This window comes from Orcinus orca, chromosome 5, assembly GCF_937001465.1.
Source record: "Orcinus orca chromosome 5, mOrcOrc1.1, whole genome shotgun sequence".
In the NCBI taxonomy this organism is placed as follows: domain Eukaryota; kingdom Metazoa; phylum Chordata; class Mammalia; order Artiodactyla; family Delphinidae; genus Orcinus; species Orcinus orca.
In genome coordinates, this window is record NC_064563.1 from 96,624,767 (window position 1) to 96,642,786 (window position 18,020).

Below are 18,020 nucleotides of genomic sequence, written 5' to 3' on the forward strand. Positions count from 1 at the left end.
GGGATGTACATCTTCCAAGGTTACACCATGGTAGGTGTAACCCTTAAGTTATTAATAAGGTTATTAGCTTGTGCTCTGGGTGGTGACAGTGGACTTCCTGTCACTGTATCATTGTGCTTTCCTTTCACCATAAACTGTCATTTGAATTCCAAGGTCGCTCAAACAAACAAGAATTCAAAAATCGGTATTGAAAAAAGTCTTCAAAGACAGATAAAAACACACTTGAAAAATCTTAGGAGAGATTTTTTCTTTCATCTCTGAACTTCCTAGAGACTCAGATATATAGTTGAAATTTGAAAACCTTTAGGTTTTTCAAAATGTCTTCTTGCAGTGGGCACAGAGAAAAGCCCTTAAAGTTCTTTTCGTTCGAACTAGTTAGGAGAAATAAAAATGAAGAAGTTTTTTCAGTCTTGATGGTTCATATACCAAAGGCCTCTTGCTCCCTCTACAGAAGGTGCTTCAAAATTGCAGTCACAAATATTAAAAAAAAAAAAAATTTAACGAAACAGATTTGTCTTGAGGTTCATGATTTAAAAAAATGTTTGGATCCATATGTACCTCCAGTGTCCTGCAAACAGGTTGGTTGTCCTAAAGTTGGTCAGGGTAGGTTTGTGTGTTTCTACTTTGGTGTTTCTCAGTGGCATCAGCTTAGGATAAACTCCATTAGCAACAACTGTTAAAAAAAAAAAGTACGTTTTTGTCGTTTTGTTATTAATTGGCTTTGTCTGTTTACTCAATGGATGAGTAAAATGCTTGGGAATTTCTTTTGATATTAGGTAATTGTTTTACATATTTGCATTCTTTTTTACTTAGCCAGGGAATTTAAGCCATAAAAATAATGGCCTCTACCTTAAAGACTTATAAAGTTCTCTTATTATCTACTTCTGATTGTTCCAGTCATTTTTAGATCTTTGTTCATTTTTGTCCCAACAACAACTATCTGAATTGTAACTTCACAGGAGAAAGAATTGTTTCACTTAACTGGATTTTTTCAACTATAAGTTATATTCATAAGAGACAGTTGAACTTTCTATAAATACTTCATTAATATATAAAATAACCTTGCATATGTATCATCTTAATTTACCAATTTAAGTTAAATAGGAACAAAATGTTAATATTTTAATAGCTTTGGTATAAATAATTTTATGCATTCACTTACAACTCCAGGACCTTTTTATTTTATTTGACAGGTTACTAGCTTCTCTTATTGTGCCATTTTAAAATTATAAGTATGAAAACTCTTATTTCATCAAGAGTTTTAAAAGTCCTTTTAATTTGTATTTAGTATAAGAACAGCCCTTCTGATGTTACCCTGTAATTGAAAAATGAACACAAGTGACAAAGTAGTTTCTTTGATTTGAATATGTCACATCAGACTTGCCTGTCCTGAATTATTATGCTAAAACTAGACTGGATTTTTTTTTTTTCCCCTCTGGTAGGTGTACTGGTCCATTAGCAAATTCCCTTTCAGAGAAAACAAGAGACCCAGTAGAGGAAGATGACGATGAATACAAGATTCCTTCATCCCATCCTGTTTCCCTGAATTCACAACCATCTCATTGTCATAATGTAAAACCTCCTCCTAGGTAAGAATATGGGCCATTTATCATCACCTCACGTCTGCAGTAAGCATTATCATTTATGGCATTTGTTTTTAAACAACTGAATCACATCTGTTTAATAAAAACCCTTGATTTCTTGCTCAAAGCCTCCTCTACCTATAATACTATTTTCCTCCATGGCCTTTCAGAGAAAATGAAAAGATGTAGATTTCTATTAACTAGGAAGTCCTTTGACTAAATTAGTTGACTGGTAAGTCTAATGGAATAATTGGTTGCCCCTCTCCCCAAAAAACAAATTGTACTGTAGTAAAACTTTGCTGTAGGTTACATATAGTTGTGATTAATTCATGAATTTTCAGTAAGCTATTTTCAATGCATTTTATCAGTTCTAAGCACATATCTCATGAAGAAAAATTAGTGCTTAGAAAATAAGGTATTATACCAACCTTCCTTAGAATTGTTCTTCATGAAGTAAGGACTAGTATAATCTATATTGATTTTCAGATCTCGAAGAATTGAAAAAAATTATTTCCCTTAGCTATTTTTATCAGGTACTATTTTACTTTTCCTTGGATCAAACAAGAATGTGAGGAATTGTGTTCTGTTTTCTTCTTGTCAGTTGTTTATTCTCACTGTTATGGAGACATCCTTGGTCTTTGAAGTGGCAGCCCCATGGAGGTATAGGAGTTATTGAAAATGGGTGTTGTGTATTGAAACATTAGTTTGTCTTTAAGTAGAAGGACAATTCTGTGTTTATATAATTGAATTAGTAAATCATAATCTAATATTATTTTTGTTTTTTTAAATCTAATTGACATATATGAAGTACTCAGTAAGTCAAATCTCAGTTTCAGACTTATTTTCTGAGCTCCAGTTTTCTTTGTCTAATTACATCCCTGGAGCTCTGCTTGGCACATACAGAAGAGGGCTCAGCTACTGCTGGTGGCCCAGCCTTCTTGCCTTTCAGTATCTCTTTACTGACTGAGGAATAGGAGAGCTATTTAACACTTCAGTCATCTATGTCATCTTTACTTAGTGTGCCATTTCCTTTTGAGGTCAAGTCAATCAACAGAAAGCATTTTATGAGTGGAGTGTTCCTTTCTTTTCAGATGAAAAGTCTAAAAAATGTTTTAATGCCTTTCTTCAAGTATTGTATTGCAGTACTTGGAAAAGAGAAGCAAAACTCCATTTAAACCAGAGATCTGCCTTAGTGAGTTACAAGGTTAGAATTATCAACACTATGCAGAATTATTAACCATGGTTATTAACACGTTGCTGTCCAGGGCTTCATATTTCAAAGCAAGAACCAAACCTTTCTTTGCTGATTGCTGGTCTTTAGGACATTTGTTGGTAACATTGAGAAGACAGAGAAATAACTGAGAGATAATAATTTGTTATGTTAGAAGAACCAAGTGTCTACTATTGTTATTAGAGAAAAAAGTTATTCCTTTACATCAAGTATAAATTTTTACAATTTTCAGTTCCCTTGGCTCTTACAAATGTGTAGTAATTTTAAAAAACTGAAATAAGATGAGCTTTTTTGGTCTCCTTGGGATCTCATTTTTTTTCACCACTGGATAAGTGAGTGGTATAATTTTAATACTTTAAATTTTAATTGTCACATCATACTGGATGAGATTTTTGGTGGCAGGCCTCCCAAATCCTGAAAATAAATTTGATTTATGACCACCATTACCATCTTTCTACAGTTACAGAGAAGTAATAAATGTTGATAATCCCTAATCTTAATTGGAGTGAATTTTCTGTCTAATTTGTTCTTGAAAGTCAATGGATGAAGTATCTTCTTAGATCCTCTACAAAGCACTCTTTAAACTTAGACACATCCTTTCCTTCTATGTTTTTCCTCTCTTTGGAACATCAGGAGAACTAAATTGTCAGTATATGGAAAAAGTTAAACCATATTATTCATAGATTCATAAACCATATTATTCATAGATGAATAATTCCATTTCAGTAAAAGTCCATCATTACTATGAAAATTCAATACATGATAACTATTTTTAAATGAACCATCTCTGGCCCCTTAAAGAGATGTGGCCACCAGAGAGAATGGAAATGAATTTCAGATGGAGCACTTTGCAATAACTATTCAAATGTCCAATATCTCCTCCATTATGTATGTACTTTTACTTTGCCCCAAGAATTCAGAGTAAATCAGGGGAAAGTAAAATATAAACTCTGCTTTCTATAGCTCTTTGTGAGCACAGTAACTTGGTGAGCAGATAGTCAGTTGCTACACAGCTATATTCTGAAGACAAAATACGCTCCGTGCCTTCTCTTCCTGCTGCTACCTTCCTGTGCCCCGGATTTGTGCATTACATTCATAGTATGATTCGAAAGCATTAATACCAACAATAAAAACACTTTTTTTAGGGCTTCCCTGGTGGCGCAGTGGTTGAGAGTCCGCCTGCCGATGCAGCGGACGCGGGTTCATGCCCCGGTCTGGGAAAATCCCACATGCCGCGGAGCGGCTGGGCCCGTGAGCCATGGCCACTGAGCCTGCGCGTCCGGAGCCTGTGCTCCGTAACGGGAGAGGCCACAACAGTGAGAGGCCCGTGTACCGCAAAAAAAAAAAACCCACTTTTTTTAGTATTACCCTTTTACGGACACCCAGATTAAAATATTTGTTGTGTACCCAAGGCCTTTGCTAAAGTCATTTCTCCACAGTTGTCAGAAGTGCCAGTTTTGTTCATGGCAGTGGTGAAATTATACTCCAGACTCTAGGTCTTTGAATATGCCTATCTGAATTTTAATGGACTTTCTGAATATTTAATAATTCTCCTTCCTTGACAGGCTCTAGTTTATAATAAGGAAAGCTTAACTTACAGAAATAAAAATATACTGTTAAGTACCATTAACCAGGAATGATGTCATTGGGACTTTTACATATTTTTTGCCTGCATATTACATTTTCTTCTTCAAAACCTTGATAAGGTAATATTGAAATCTTCCAAAATGATATGTTAATTCCACAGGTGTGTTTAGGGTATCAGCAATTTTGTGGCCCTTGTGATTCTTAGTTTCACTTAAAAAAAGAAAAAAAGCCTTTGTCTTCCATGGAATAGTTACTTCTGCTTTGTAAAAGTATTCAAGTATCTAGATAATATTACTTTACTTTCTCTAGAAAAGGAAATTAATTATATTTATATCCTAACTTTATTACATGAGCAGCATTGCTAGTTCCCATCATCTCCCCACCCCCAAATGACTTTTAAATGGAAAGTAATTATCCTTACGATTTTTGTCCTTTGATTTCTGCTTTAGGTCTTGTGATAACGGTCACTGCATATTGAATGGAACACACGGTACGTCTTCAGAGATGAAGAAATCAAACATCCCTGAGTTAGGCATATATTTAAAGGGTATGTATAAGACATATTCTCTTTGTAGTCTATGTCTTAATGGTCAGAATTTAAAGGCAAAATTCCATGCCATTGTTGTACTGAAAATACATTAAGATTTTGTGTTATCCTCTAGGAGATGTTTTTGATTCAGCCTCTGATCCAGTGCCATTACCACCTGCCAGGCCTCCAACTCGGGACAATCCAAAGCATGGTTCTTCACTCAACAGGACGCCCTCTGATTATGATCTTCTCATCCCTCCATTAGGTCGAAACCTTTAAAACATTTCAAGCAAGCCTCCCTGCCACCTCCTCCAATTAATATCTGAATTATCAGAATTCTTAGTTCAGTGCAATGTAGACTCACTAGGTTATGAATCTGTCTGAATTCGAATGGAATCTCTAGGTGATAGTGGCTCTCGGTTCATGTGACCATTATTCCATTTAGATGACTGAAGCAGTGGTGTAAATAGCTGGCATCAGTTAGGCATTTATCAAGTTGTCTCTTCATGTACTAACTGCAGTCTACAAAATCTTATGAGGGCATTGCTCATTCCCCCAGGTGCTTGTGTTCTAGTAGATTTGGAGTATTCATCTGAGATTTTCTTTAAGTGTAATTCTTAATGAATGCGTACTTCCTTTTTCTTTCAATATAAAATGACCCACTTCCACTTAGCTAATTACATTATGGGAAATTATATATTTTATTGTAGAGAGCTGAAAATAAATTCTGTCTTATAATCACTGCAACTAGAACACATCCAAAGAATCTCAGTTTCTTTGTTTCAAATTTTACCATGAAGTACACTTAATGTGTGTGTATGTGTACATGTGTGAACGTACACACAGGTGTGTATTTATGTTAAAATTGGCCGGTGCAGGTGTCTGTTTATTTCATTAATTCTAGGTAGGAAGCTTCTCACCCTATTTTTAGAGGAGGACAATTAAGAAACCTTCACAAGTTAAGGCTTCACAATAATGAGTCAACATAGCATAAAATAATGTATAATGAAGGTTCATTTATAAGCTTATCTGAATCATTAGGCTACTAGAAATGAACCTCTCCATTTTTTTTCCCCATAAACTGGTGTTTCCAGTTATACAGTTGAATGTCTTGCAGGAGCAAGACATTCATTTCAGTGCTTTACTCTCACCTACGTGGATTACAAGCACCTCCCAACTTCCTTCTTTACCTATAGTCTTTTTCTCTTCCACTTCTTCCTGTATGCTGTTTTTGACCTATCACCCAAGTCTTTATGACTAGATCAGCACTGTCCAATAGAACTTTATGTGGTGACATAAAAGACCTATATGTGTGACTGTAGAACTGAATTTTAGTTAATTTAAATTTAAACTAAATAGCTATATGTGGATAGTTACTACCATATTGGACAATGCAGATAAATGTTCCAACCTTTTTAACTCATCCTTCCTTTGGCTCTTCATGTACATCTCATATTTTATTTATGCTATTCACTCTGCCTAGTAGACACCATCCCTGTATTTGATGAACAAATGTTTTTGAGGCCCTGATATCCCAGGCCCTCGTGTTCTTGGTAATACCTTGCTGAATGCCACTTTCTGCATTCCTCTTCCCTCTTACAATGCATCTCTCTCTCCCTCTGGGACCTATTCACCTGTGAGTCTTCTGTGAACTTTTCTTAGGTCTCATTGTGGAATCCAAGCTCCTCGGGGTCGAGGACTTATGATTTTGATCTTCACATTACCCATGTGCCTAGCATGGTGCCTGACATTTAGGGGCTGATAAAGGATTTGAATAAATGAGATAATGTAGGAAATAGCTGAAGGTTGGAATGATAACAAAGCTCTTTCTTTCTCTCTCCTATACCTTCATATATTTTACATTAGAAAAATATTGATGATCATTAGAGAAAAAATTTTGAATACTTTTTGCAAGGCAAGCTGGATGAGTGGTGAAACCGTTTATATTTAAATATATTTAAGTCAATGTATTTAAATCCATGAGAATTTTTATTACTAGAAGATGTAGGTATTTATACCCTGTTTCATTCACAAAGTATTTGTGAGTGCTTACAAAAATACATACACTGCAATTTTATTTTTTAAAGAATCAAGATGAGGGAAAATATGAATAGGATAGTAAGACGTGGCAGGGGAAACACAAGTAGACATAAAAGCATACTGCAGTATTCTACAGCTACTAAAGTTGGGAACTATGCAAATATAAATACCTAGCTTTGCGACCACCACAAGAGGTAGTTCTATTGATGTATTTAACTGTTTCTCCCTAGAGATATCTGGTAAGTAGAAAAAGATCATATTCCTCTACTGCAGGTGCATTTTCTGTATATTTTGACAATGAAATATATGGAGCATTAGTTTAAATGAATTAAAATGCCGTGGAGCAAACTTTTAAAAGATAATCTAAACTGTTCTGTGACATTAAATTTTTGTGCATAGTGTGATTTTCTAATTAGAGGCTGTGAACTCTTATTGTTACACAAAAATTCTGTTTTGATGATGTGATCTGTAATATATTTAGTTCAGACCTCCAATGTCTTAATATTATAAAGGTTACAAGTGAATAATAAGCTGTTTCATAACCTGAAATACTGCTTTTTAATAGAAAGGGCTGAGAGATCGAAAAAGTCTGTATGCACACACGTGTGTTTGTGTGTCTGTGTTTCTCTCCAAACACCTCCTAGAAAATAATCAGCTCCCATTAACAAAGTCAGTGAACTGCTGGGTAAACACTGGAGGTGAAGTTGTTTATAAGCAGCAAGAGAAAATCATTATTTTTGCCTGATACTGTGTTTTGATTAACGAAGTTCTGCTGTTGATAACTGACCTTTCTTTCAATGCAGGTGAAGATGCTTTTGATGCCCTCCCCCCGTCCCTCCCACCTCCCCCACCTCCCGCAAGGCATAGTCTCATCGAACATTCAAAACCTCCTGGCTCCAGTAGCCGACCATCCTCAGGACAGGACCTTTTCCTCCTTCCTTCAGGTAGGAGGGAAAAACCAAGCAAACCTTTTCACTGAAAGCAAAAATATTTCTAAGATGATACTGTCAAATAAGCATTAGTGATTCATTGGTTTCTAGCTCCCAAGCTGAAAAATCCCTGGGGTGGGGAAAACAGCAGTTGGATAGGTTTGTCTGTCAATTGTTTGGTTTAATGGCAAAAGGATTACAAAAATGGCAAAAGCAACAAGGAATCGTAGAATTCAGAAATGGCGCTGAAGAGATTATCAAATAACACCTGTAAGTTACAAAAGGTGAGAACCAGAAGTGCTCTGTGTTTGGGCTAAAAGAGATGGGGACAAATTTAGACTTTCTCCTAATTCTGAGTGCAATATTTTTTTCAAATAATGTGTTTAAAAATTTTTACTAAATATGCTTTAGGGTCATAATTTTATTCAAAAACGTAATATCTTGGTAAATTATATTGTAACATTAATAGGTATGTTTTTCTGAAATATCTGCATTTTATTGTTTTGTTACTGTTTTGATTTTTAATGCCTCAGTGTATCTACTAAAATTATTGGTCTTCAAGGAAAAATTAATAGTTTTTAAAAAAGAACTCAAGTGAGGAGTGGAAGTAAAAAGACTTAATAAACCATCCACTCCACTAGTCAGAATTATCAGGAAAAAAAAATTCAGTTATGTTGAATCTGCTGATATTAATTGTTCCCGTCAGTCCTACTGGTGATACTGTGATCTGTACTCTGAAATGTCTGCCTCCTCGACTTGGTTTGGTTAAACATAGGGTAAAGATTTTTTTTTTAACAACTGCTTTACATTTGTGTATGAGATAAATCATGAAAGCCTTCTAAGAGTGCTCACTGTGTCCTTTGGCCACCTACATGCTTCTTTGAAAACTTGGGAATCTTAACCATTATCATTCACCTTTAACATTTTTCTCATTTTTTTTCCATTTGGTTTGATAATTCAGAAGTTTGAGGCAGTTTGTAGATATGACCCACAAAATTATAGACATATAACTTGGAATATATAGCTTCAGTTTCTAAAAGTAGTTTATCTTCAAGGAATAATTTTTCGTCAGTAAATATTGAATTGTCCTCTGTGTCACCCACTCTGTGAGATGCCTCCCTGCCCTCATGGATCAGATTAATTCACTGAATGCTACCAATCAAAGAGCAAGGTTCATAACCCTTCTAATCCAAGCAGAAAGCATGGATAATTGTTAGGCTCTTATTCATACAGCTACATATACACGCTAACATTTTGCTATCTTTTTGACTTATACTTATTCACGTCTTTGTTTTATACATGGACTTTAATTAACATTTAAAAATGAATATATACAGCAGAAACTAACACAACATTGTAAAGCAACTATACTCCAATAAAATTTTTTAAAAAAATGAATATCTCTAAATCTTAGTAAACTTAACCTTGCCCAAGGCAAACTTCTGAATAATTTCTAGCCAGATTCCTATAAGGTACCTATCACCTTTTATATATGTAATTTAAGCCCCATTAAAGGAAAGTTAAATGTAGTGCCTTCTTTTAAAATTAAGTCAGGCTTTCGAGGCTTGACTTAATTCTTACACTTTTTTACACAAACACAACACTTTAACCTGTTTTTATCAAATGAATTAATTGTAAAATATTTCAGTTCTTTATCATCATTTCATTGTTCATATTGCTTTTGTAAACATCTTCAAAAAGTTTTTTCTCAAGATTACTAAAAAAGTCACTTCAAAATAAAAAGGCCCCCTTTTATTAGAATGAAAGTTGCATAAACTGTTTTATTTCATATTTAGCTTTGCTTGGCTGCCAGGTAGGCTCAGTAGCAGTTATCCTTAACCTGTGGTGTGAGGCTAACATGGGACCAGAGTAGGGTCATTTGAACCTGTTGGCTCTCTCTTGAACTCCTTTTATGCATGGAAGTATTCTAATTCCATTCAAGTAATGTTGATATCCCTCGATAATAAATACTTCTGAGAAACAAATGGCAACTTTTCCCCCCTTTCCAGTCTCATATAATTAACTGGACAAATTTCTAGTCTGTTGTCAGATCCTTTATGAGATCCAATGAGTCAACTGTTTTTATTCAATTTTAAGCCACATGTATAGACCACATCTTTTTCAAAAGAAATATTTTAATTCTTCTTAACATAATGATATCGTAGAACATGAAAGTTTCTTTCAGCTTTAAATAAGCACCTGACTGTATCATTTTGCAAAGTATTCAACACATTACGCTGTCTAAAGAAGTGTAATAGAAAATTTACAAAAGCAGTTCTTCATGCTGAACTGAACTTCATGAAAGAATACTCTATAAATGCTAAACAAAAGTTTAACTTAATAGCTGTAGAACCATACAAGGTAAACAACGGTGATTGCTAAATTTAAATGGACTATATGAGCACTTTACTGCTATTATTTTCACTATAGTTTAATCTGTAAAATTTTAGTCCAGTGTAATGATAAGCCTTTTCTGGCATTATGAAGATTTGGTTTCCTTGAGGAAGTCATTATCCCTAATTAAAGACAAAGGTTGGGTATCCCCATGATGTTGTATTAAATACCTACTCAAACCTACCTCTTTATTCCAGCATTCAGTGCCCTGCACACCTGAGTCGGGTCCACCTTCCCAGCCTTAGAGCCCAGTGGCTGCTCTATAGTAGTGGTTTTCAAACTACAGGGTCCTGTGTTTCTGCAAAGGAGCCTTAGGACTCCTGTATGATCAAGCGGGGGAAGCGAAGCAGGGGCACAGCTCTGATGCTGCTTTTATCTGTTTTCTATTTTAGGCCTTCATGCAAGATTTCTTTTGGCAAAATAGTAATGCCCACTGCTGTACATGAGCCATCTACTCTGGACAGGCCAGTCATATCTTAACAAAACCTGAAGAGTCCTCAAAAAAAGCTTTACACTTTACTGTCTCCAAACGCAGGGCTACTGCTAGCATATATGTGCTTTTGCCCGAATTACAAAAAGGCATTTCTTTTGTGTTGGTGGGTTGAAATAGGCACCCCTCCCTCTGCTTTGTGCCAGGGCCAGTGCTCCAGGAACAAAGCCAAGGCTGTATTTAAGTCTGCTCAGTCCCATTACTGCATGTCTTTGTGCAGTGCACAAAATACACAACGTATTTGGCAGCCCTTACTGAACCTTTTTCTCACTGTATTTCTAACCTGGAATCTCTTTTGAAGTCCTTATCCAATCTTAAAGTCACAATTCAACTCTAAAAGCTAGCCAGATTGACTTTATTAGAGATGAAGGAAGGTTTTCCACGGGATCCAGAAATGCAGTTGCATAAGTAAAATACAAAGAAAACTTGCATCATTAGTAGCAGTTATTGGAAAGGGTTTCTAGGGGTTTGGTTGACTGTGACCTTTATGAAGCACACTCATGACGTAGTTACCAGGGACTCTCATGCCCTCTGAGGGTTGCACTCACAGAGTTCAAATCAGAGATCGAGTGAGGTAAGGTCCTCCCCCAGGCTCAGCCAGTGTGGAGACTACTGTGTTCAGGTGTTGAAGGATTGATGGGTAGAGCCGTGGTTCTCAAATTGTGGTCTTGAGACCAGCAGCATTAAAACTACCTAGAAATTTGTTAAAAATGCCAATTCTTTAGACCTACCCAAGACTTACTAAATCAGAAACTCTGGGAGTAGGACCCAGCAATCTGTGTTTTCATAAGCCTTTGGGGGTGATTCTGATGCATGCTCAAGTTGGAGAAACCCAGGGCTAGGCTATATCTGGAGGACTGCAGCCAGGATGGGAAAGGGAAGTAAAATCACACCATGTAAACGATGGTAGATTAAAGGAACTGAGGATGTTTAACTGACAGAAAAGAAGATCTTGAGTATGTATTAGAGTTGCTTTCAACCACAGTATTTGTAAAAGAATGATTAGATTTCTTCCATGTCTCCTGAGACAAAGACTGACCAGTGAGAAGAATTAGGAGTGGAAATTTCATTCCTGTTAAGAAGCTTCCTGGATTATTAATACTTCTTATATCTCAGAGGGGTAGTGAGTTCTCTAACACTTGAGGACTTGATCACTACATATGGGGGTGTTACGAATGTGAGTTAAAGAGTGAGGAGCTTTGTCTCACCTAAATAGGTCTTCAAATCCTCTTCTATCAATTAGATCTAGCATTGATATTCTTTTAAAATTTTCAGAATAATTGATAAATCTTTCAGATGGCTTTTGGACAGCCCCAGAGGAAATATGCCATTGTTTTAACTGTTCAATTTTATTTGCCTCTTTTCCTATGCTTGAGTAAAAAATTGGAAGTGTTTTAGATAGTGGGGGAAAAAAAAGAATTAAGAAAATTCCATAATGCCTCTTCCCAGAGATAACCACTTGATAGGTTTCCTTCTTACACAGCATAATTTTGATTGATACGTATTTCCCCACTTCTTTCATAGTTAGCAAACCTTTCCCTCCCAGTGTTTCCTTAGTTTTTAATACTCTCTTAAAATAAGTCTTAAAATTTTTCAGTTTAGCATTACCATACTGTAAATCACAGGCACTTGTACTTTGCTTTTTAGAGTGGACTACCCATCGTGTTTATTCATTCATTCATTTCTCAAACGTGTATTACTATATAAATGGTACATTGGCTGTGGCATTTTCAATTTGTATGTTTTAATCCTAAGTCTGGATATAAAATTTTACTTTAAGGAATTTTTGAAGAATTTACTTTTAAAAACTTTATTGATTTTCAAATTTGGTAATTATTGTACTCTCTGTAATAATTGTATTATATATAATATCTTTTCCCATCGAAGCAGGAATGCTTCCAACTTTATAACTTGCTACAGAAGCCCAGTTTACCCTATACCTGACCAGTAGGCAAACTTAACATGAAGCATTTTAGTGGTTCAGAACTGAACTAAGTATTTCGTGCTATTTTTGGTAATATTTTTAGCATACCTAGTGACCTTTTAGGTGCAACAGATTAATGGAGCAATATCATACTACTGTATATTTTATACTCTATTTATGACTCAATAATGTATCCAGAATCTAATGTTTACTCTTAAATAAATAGATGATTAGAAATAGCATATCTAACAAACCTATAAATTTACCCCTAAGGAAATAAAAAAGTGTAATTATAAAAGACAGTCTTTTCTCTGACCTAATATTATATCAGTGATGTTTTAGAATGAACAAGAATTGAAAGTAAATTTTATTGCAAATTTAGCTGTAAATCTTTGGGAAATTTCTAAATTTATGCAGAAATCACCACATTTGGTTCCTTTGGTTAGCCTTCCAAATCAAAAGACTAACATTTGTTGCATGGAATTTGATTTATCTTCTTATTCCTTCCTAAAATGTTTCAACAAAATTAATGAGGCTGAACCATTGACTTTTCAATTATTGAAAACTCAGAATCTAAGACTTACTTTAATCTCAAAATTAATGAAAGCAAATGAAGTAGCCTTGCTTAGGTTAAAAAATAAAAAGTCTCCAGTAAAGCTGGAGATAATTATTGTACGCAAATAGGGGGAAGGAAATAATGACTTCAACTAGTCAAAATTAATATAAATAGGCATGTATTTCCTTCTCAAATAATCAAAGTGTTACATATTTTTAATATCAAATTCAAATGGAAGTTAAAACAATGAAATATTTATCAGGTCTTCTTTAATAGTTATAATTTTAGCCTTATGTTAGCAATACAGATTTCACAGAATTTGAATTTATGAAAAATCTGAATATGAGTTAATTTGGGTAGTTAAAGGTAAATATTTGTGAAGTGCAGGCTATTTACCAAGCCGTGTGCTTGGTACTGTGTTTCTATTAGGAGATACAATTCAAACACAATTGAGTAAGATAAGGTCCCTACCCTGAAAAGAACTTACAGTACCTTTGGAGATACGGGCAGACATAAAAGAAAGTGTTATGAGAGAGGAAAACAGAGGAACCCGAGATGGCAGTGGTGGCAGATGATAAATTATTAGTGAACCAAAGGTTGCAGAGGTAATGTTCATCTACTCAGAAAATGAATCAGTTCTATGGATTTAAACTCATATACTACTAATTTTAAACCAGGTAGGTTTATGGTCCTAATGATTTAATATAGTAGCACTGATACAATCTTTTTCTGCCATTAGCTCTGCCATTAGCTTCTGCCATTATTCTCTTTTTAACAAATATAAGAAGTACAATAATTTTTAATTTGTCTGCAATTCATATTTTTCACTATCTCAGATTCCCCCTCTCTGTCAAGGTGGTTAAAAAAAAACGACACATTTTACTACTTATACAAACCTTAATGTTAATAATAGCATAATTTTTAATAATTGAATTTATTGTCCAGTGAGCCAACTAACAATTTTTTGCATAGGATGCCCAATGTAGTTTTTTTTTTTTTTTATGGTACTCGGGCCTCTCACTGTTGTGGCCTCTCCCGTTGCGGAGCACAGGCTCTGGACGCGCAGGCTCAGCGGCCATGGCTCACGGGCCCAGCCGCTCCGCGGCATGTGGGATCTTCCCGGACGGGGGCACAAACCCGCGTCCCCTGCCTCGGCAGGCGGACTCTCAACCACTGCACCACCAGGGAAGCCCTCAATGTAGTATTTTAAAAGGCACATTATATGTACAGGAGATTTCATAGACATGAATTCATTTAATCCTCACAAATCCCAAATGTCAGGTCCATTTTACAGATTATGTCTGCCTAATGCTTAGACAGATTAACTGATATAATATTCTTACAGGCAAAATTCAAAACCCATTTTTTTCTTTGACAACAGTTTCTATTCATTGTACAGGACAGACTGGGACAGAAAATTAAAATTAGAAGCAGTTTTTGCCATCAACAATTTTACCATCAAGTAAGAGATCTGAAAACTACAAAGTTAGTAGTGTGTATTAATTAGGAATAAATGGGAAAAGCATATTTGAGCAAGTGATGAATAAATTAGAAAATATGCAAATTAGAAAGTGGTACTATCAGTCATGAAATGTTTTATTTTAAAAAGTTGATCTTTATAGAGAATTTCTTTTTTTTTTCTTTAGCCAGTTAGCAGAGATAATAGTTTTAATCTGAAAATTATCTTTGTTTTTAAGATCCCTTCTTTGATCCAGCAAGTGGCCAGGTTCCTTTGCCTCCTGCTAGGAGATTACCAGGTGAAAATGTCAAATCCAACAGAACATCACAGGACTATGATCAGCTTCCTTCATCTTCAGGTGAGTTGGCTAATAGTACTAATAATAATACCTTATGTTTGTACAGTGCTTTTCGGAGCACCTTTTTATTCAGTGTATAATTGAGCACCGCCAGCCTAAGAAAGTATTTTTATCACCATTGCATTTGCTTATAAAGCATGTATTATGAGAAGAATGTCTACAAAATTGACTCACGGAAAAGAAAACATTAAGCCTTAATATTAACTTTGATATGTCAGTAAAGCATGTTCTGTGATTCAAAATCTATTCATTCTCTAACTTTTGTTTTGCCTTATCAGATATGAGAAATGGGATTGAGGTCTTTATATACCGAACTGCTGCATTCTCTTATTTCTCCGTTAAAGGAAGAAATCTCTTTAGAATTAGTATTAGCACCAAACTATTCATTTTCATAGCTTATTTAGGGCTATCATGCAGTGCTCTACCGCCAGTCATCAAGTAGAAGCTTGTTCCATTTTAGTAAATACAGGTCGTACGCATAACCATTATTAATGGAATGTTGCTGCTTTGCTTCTTTGGGAGGTCTTCCTCCACCACCATATCTAAAATAGCTCCTCCTACTTTACACAGTCACTTTCTATCCCCCTCTTTTGCTTTATGTTTCTTCATAGCACCTTTCATTCATTTATTTGCTTGTCTGTCTCATCTGCTAGAGTACTGCTTTGAATATACACACGTGGTTTGGTTCACTGCTTTATCCCCAAGTGTCTAGAAGAGGGCCTAGCACATGTTCCTTGGATGAGTGGAGGGGTAGAAGGGAGGAGGGAAGAGTCGCCGATATCTGTGTTATGGTGAACATACACATATTTTGAGCAACTGAAAAAATACATTTGTTTCATAATTATGAACATCAGAAGTTTTTCTTATGTAGATTTTTGTCCGATTTCAGTATTTTTTTCATTAACTGTATTTTGACTTTTTTTGAAGTATAGTTGATTTACAATGATGTTTTAGTTTCAGCGGTACAGCCAAGTGATTGTTATATAACTGAATATATATATATATATAACTGAATATATATATATATTCGTCTTCAGATTCTTTTCCATTATAGGTTATTACAAGATATTGAATATAGTTTCCTGTGTTATACAGTAGGTCCTTGTTGTTTATTTTATATATAGTAGTGTGTATCTGCTAATCCCAAACTCCTAATTTATCCCTCCCTGCTCCTTTCCCCTGTGGTAACTATAAGTTTGTTTTCTATGTCTGTGAGTCTGTTTCTGTTTTGTAAATAACTTTGTATCATTTTTTTAGAGTCCACATATGGGTGATAGCATATGATACTTGTCTTTGATTTACTTCACTTAGTATGATAATCTCTAGGTCCATCCATGTTGCTGCAAATGGCATTATTTCATTTGTTTTTATGGCTGAGTAATATTCCATTCTGCATATATATCACATCTTTTTTTTTAACATCTTTATTGGGATATAATTGCTTTACAATGGTGTGTTAGTTTATGCTTTATAACAAAGTGAATCAGTTATACATATACATATGTCCCCATATCTCTTCCCTCTTGTGTCTCCCTCCCTCCCACCCTCCCTATCCCACCCCTCCAGGTGGTCACAAAGCACCGAGCTGATCTCCCTGTGCTATGCGGCTGCTTCCCAGTAGCTATCTACCTTACGTTTGGTAGTGTATATATATCCATGCCACTCTCTTGCTTTGTCACAGCTCACCCTTCCCCCTCCCCATATCCTCAAGTCCAATCTCTAGTAGGTCTATGTCTTTATTCCTGTCTTACTCCTAGGTTCTTCATGACATTTTTTTTTCTTAAATTCCATATATATGTGTTAGCATACGGTAATTGTTTTTCTCTTTCTGACTTACTTCACTCTGTATGACAGACTCTAGGTCTATCCACCTCATTACAAATAGCTCAATTTCGTTTCTTTTTATGGCTGAGTAATATTCCATTGTATATATGTGCCACATCTTCTTTATCCTTCATCCAATGATGGGCACTTAACGTTGTTTCCATCTCCGGGCTATTGTAAATAGAGGTGCAATGAACATTTTGGTACATGACTCTTTTTGAATTATGGTTTTCTCAGGATATATGCCCAGTATTGGGATTGCTGGGTCATATGGTAGTTCTATTTGTAGTTTTTTAAGGAACCTCCATACTGTTCTCCATAGTGGCTGTACCAATTCACATTCCCACCAGCAGTGCAAGAGTGTTCCCTTTTCTCCACACCCTCCTCAGCATTTATTGTTTCTAGATCTTTTGATGATTGCCATTCTGACTGGTGTGAGATGATATCTCATTGTAGTTTTGATTTGCATTTCTCTAATGATTAATGATGTTGAGCATTCTTTCATGTGTTAGTTGGCAGTCTGTATATCTTCTTTGGAGAAATGTCTATTTAGGTCCTCTGCCCATTTTCGGATTGGGTTATTTGTTTTTTTGTTATTGAGCTGCATGAGCTGCTTGTAAATTTTGGAAATTAATCCTTTGTCGGTTGCTTCATTTGCAAATATTTTCTCCCATTCTGAGGGTTCTCTTTTGGTCTTCTTTATGGTTTCCTTTGCTGTGCAAAAGCTTTGAAGTTTCATTAGGTCCCGTTTGTTTATTTTTGTTTTTATTTCCATTTCTCTAGGAAATGGGTCAAAAAGGATCTTGCTGTGATTTATGTCATAGAGTGTTCTGCCTATGTTTTCCTTTAAGAGTTTGATAGTTTCTGGCCTTATATTTAGGTCTTTAATCCATTTTAAGCTTATTTTTTGTATGGTGTTAGGGAGTGATCTAATCTCATACTTTTACATGTAGCTGTCCAGTTTTCCCAGCACCACTTATTGAAGAGGCTGTCCTTTCTCCACTGTACATTCCTGCCTCCTTTATCAAAGATAAGGTGACCATATGTGCATGGGTTTATCTCTGGGTTTTCTATCCTGTTCCATTGATCTTTCTGTTTTTGTGCCAGTACCATACT

At 35.3% G+C, this 18,020-nt stretch overlaps 1 protein-coding gene across 1 annotated transcript in view; it reads left to right on the forward strand.

Annotated features, from left to right (window-relative positions):
- Window positions 1–18,020, forward strand: part of CBLB (Cbl proto-oncogene B) — a 214,354-nt gene that overhangs the window by 175,333 nt on the left and 21,001 nt on the right. The window contains exons 14-18 of the mRNA XM_033432235.2: window positions 1,443–1,589; window positions 4,851–4,948; window positions 5,064–5,195; window positions 7,774–7,914; window positions 14,961–15,080. Of these exons, the coding sequence (XP_033288126.1) occupies window positions 1,443–1,589; window positions 4,851–4,948; window positions 5,064–5,195; window positions 7,774–7,914; window positions 14,961–15,080 (638 nt within the window). The remainder of the gene's footprint in view (window positions 1–1,442; window positions 1,590–4,850; window positions 4,949–5,063; window positions 5,196–7,773; window positions 7,915–14,960; window positions 15,081–18,020) is intronic.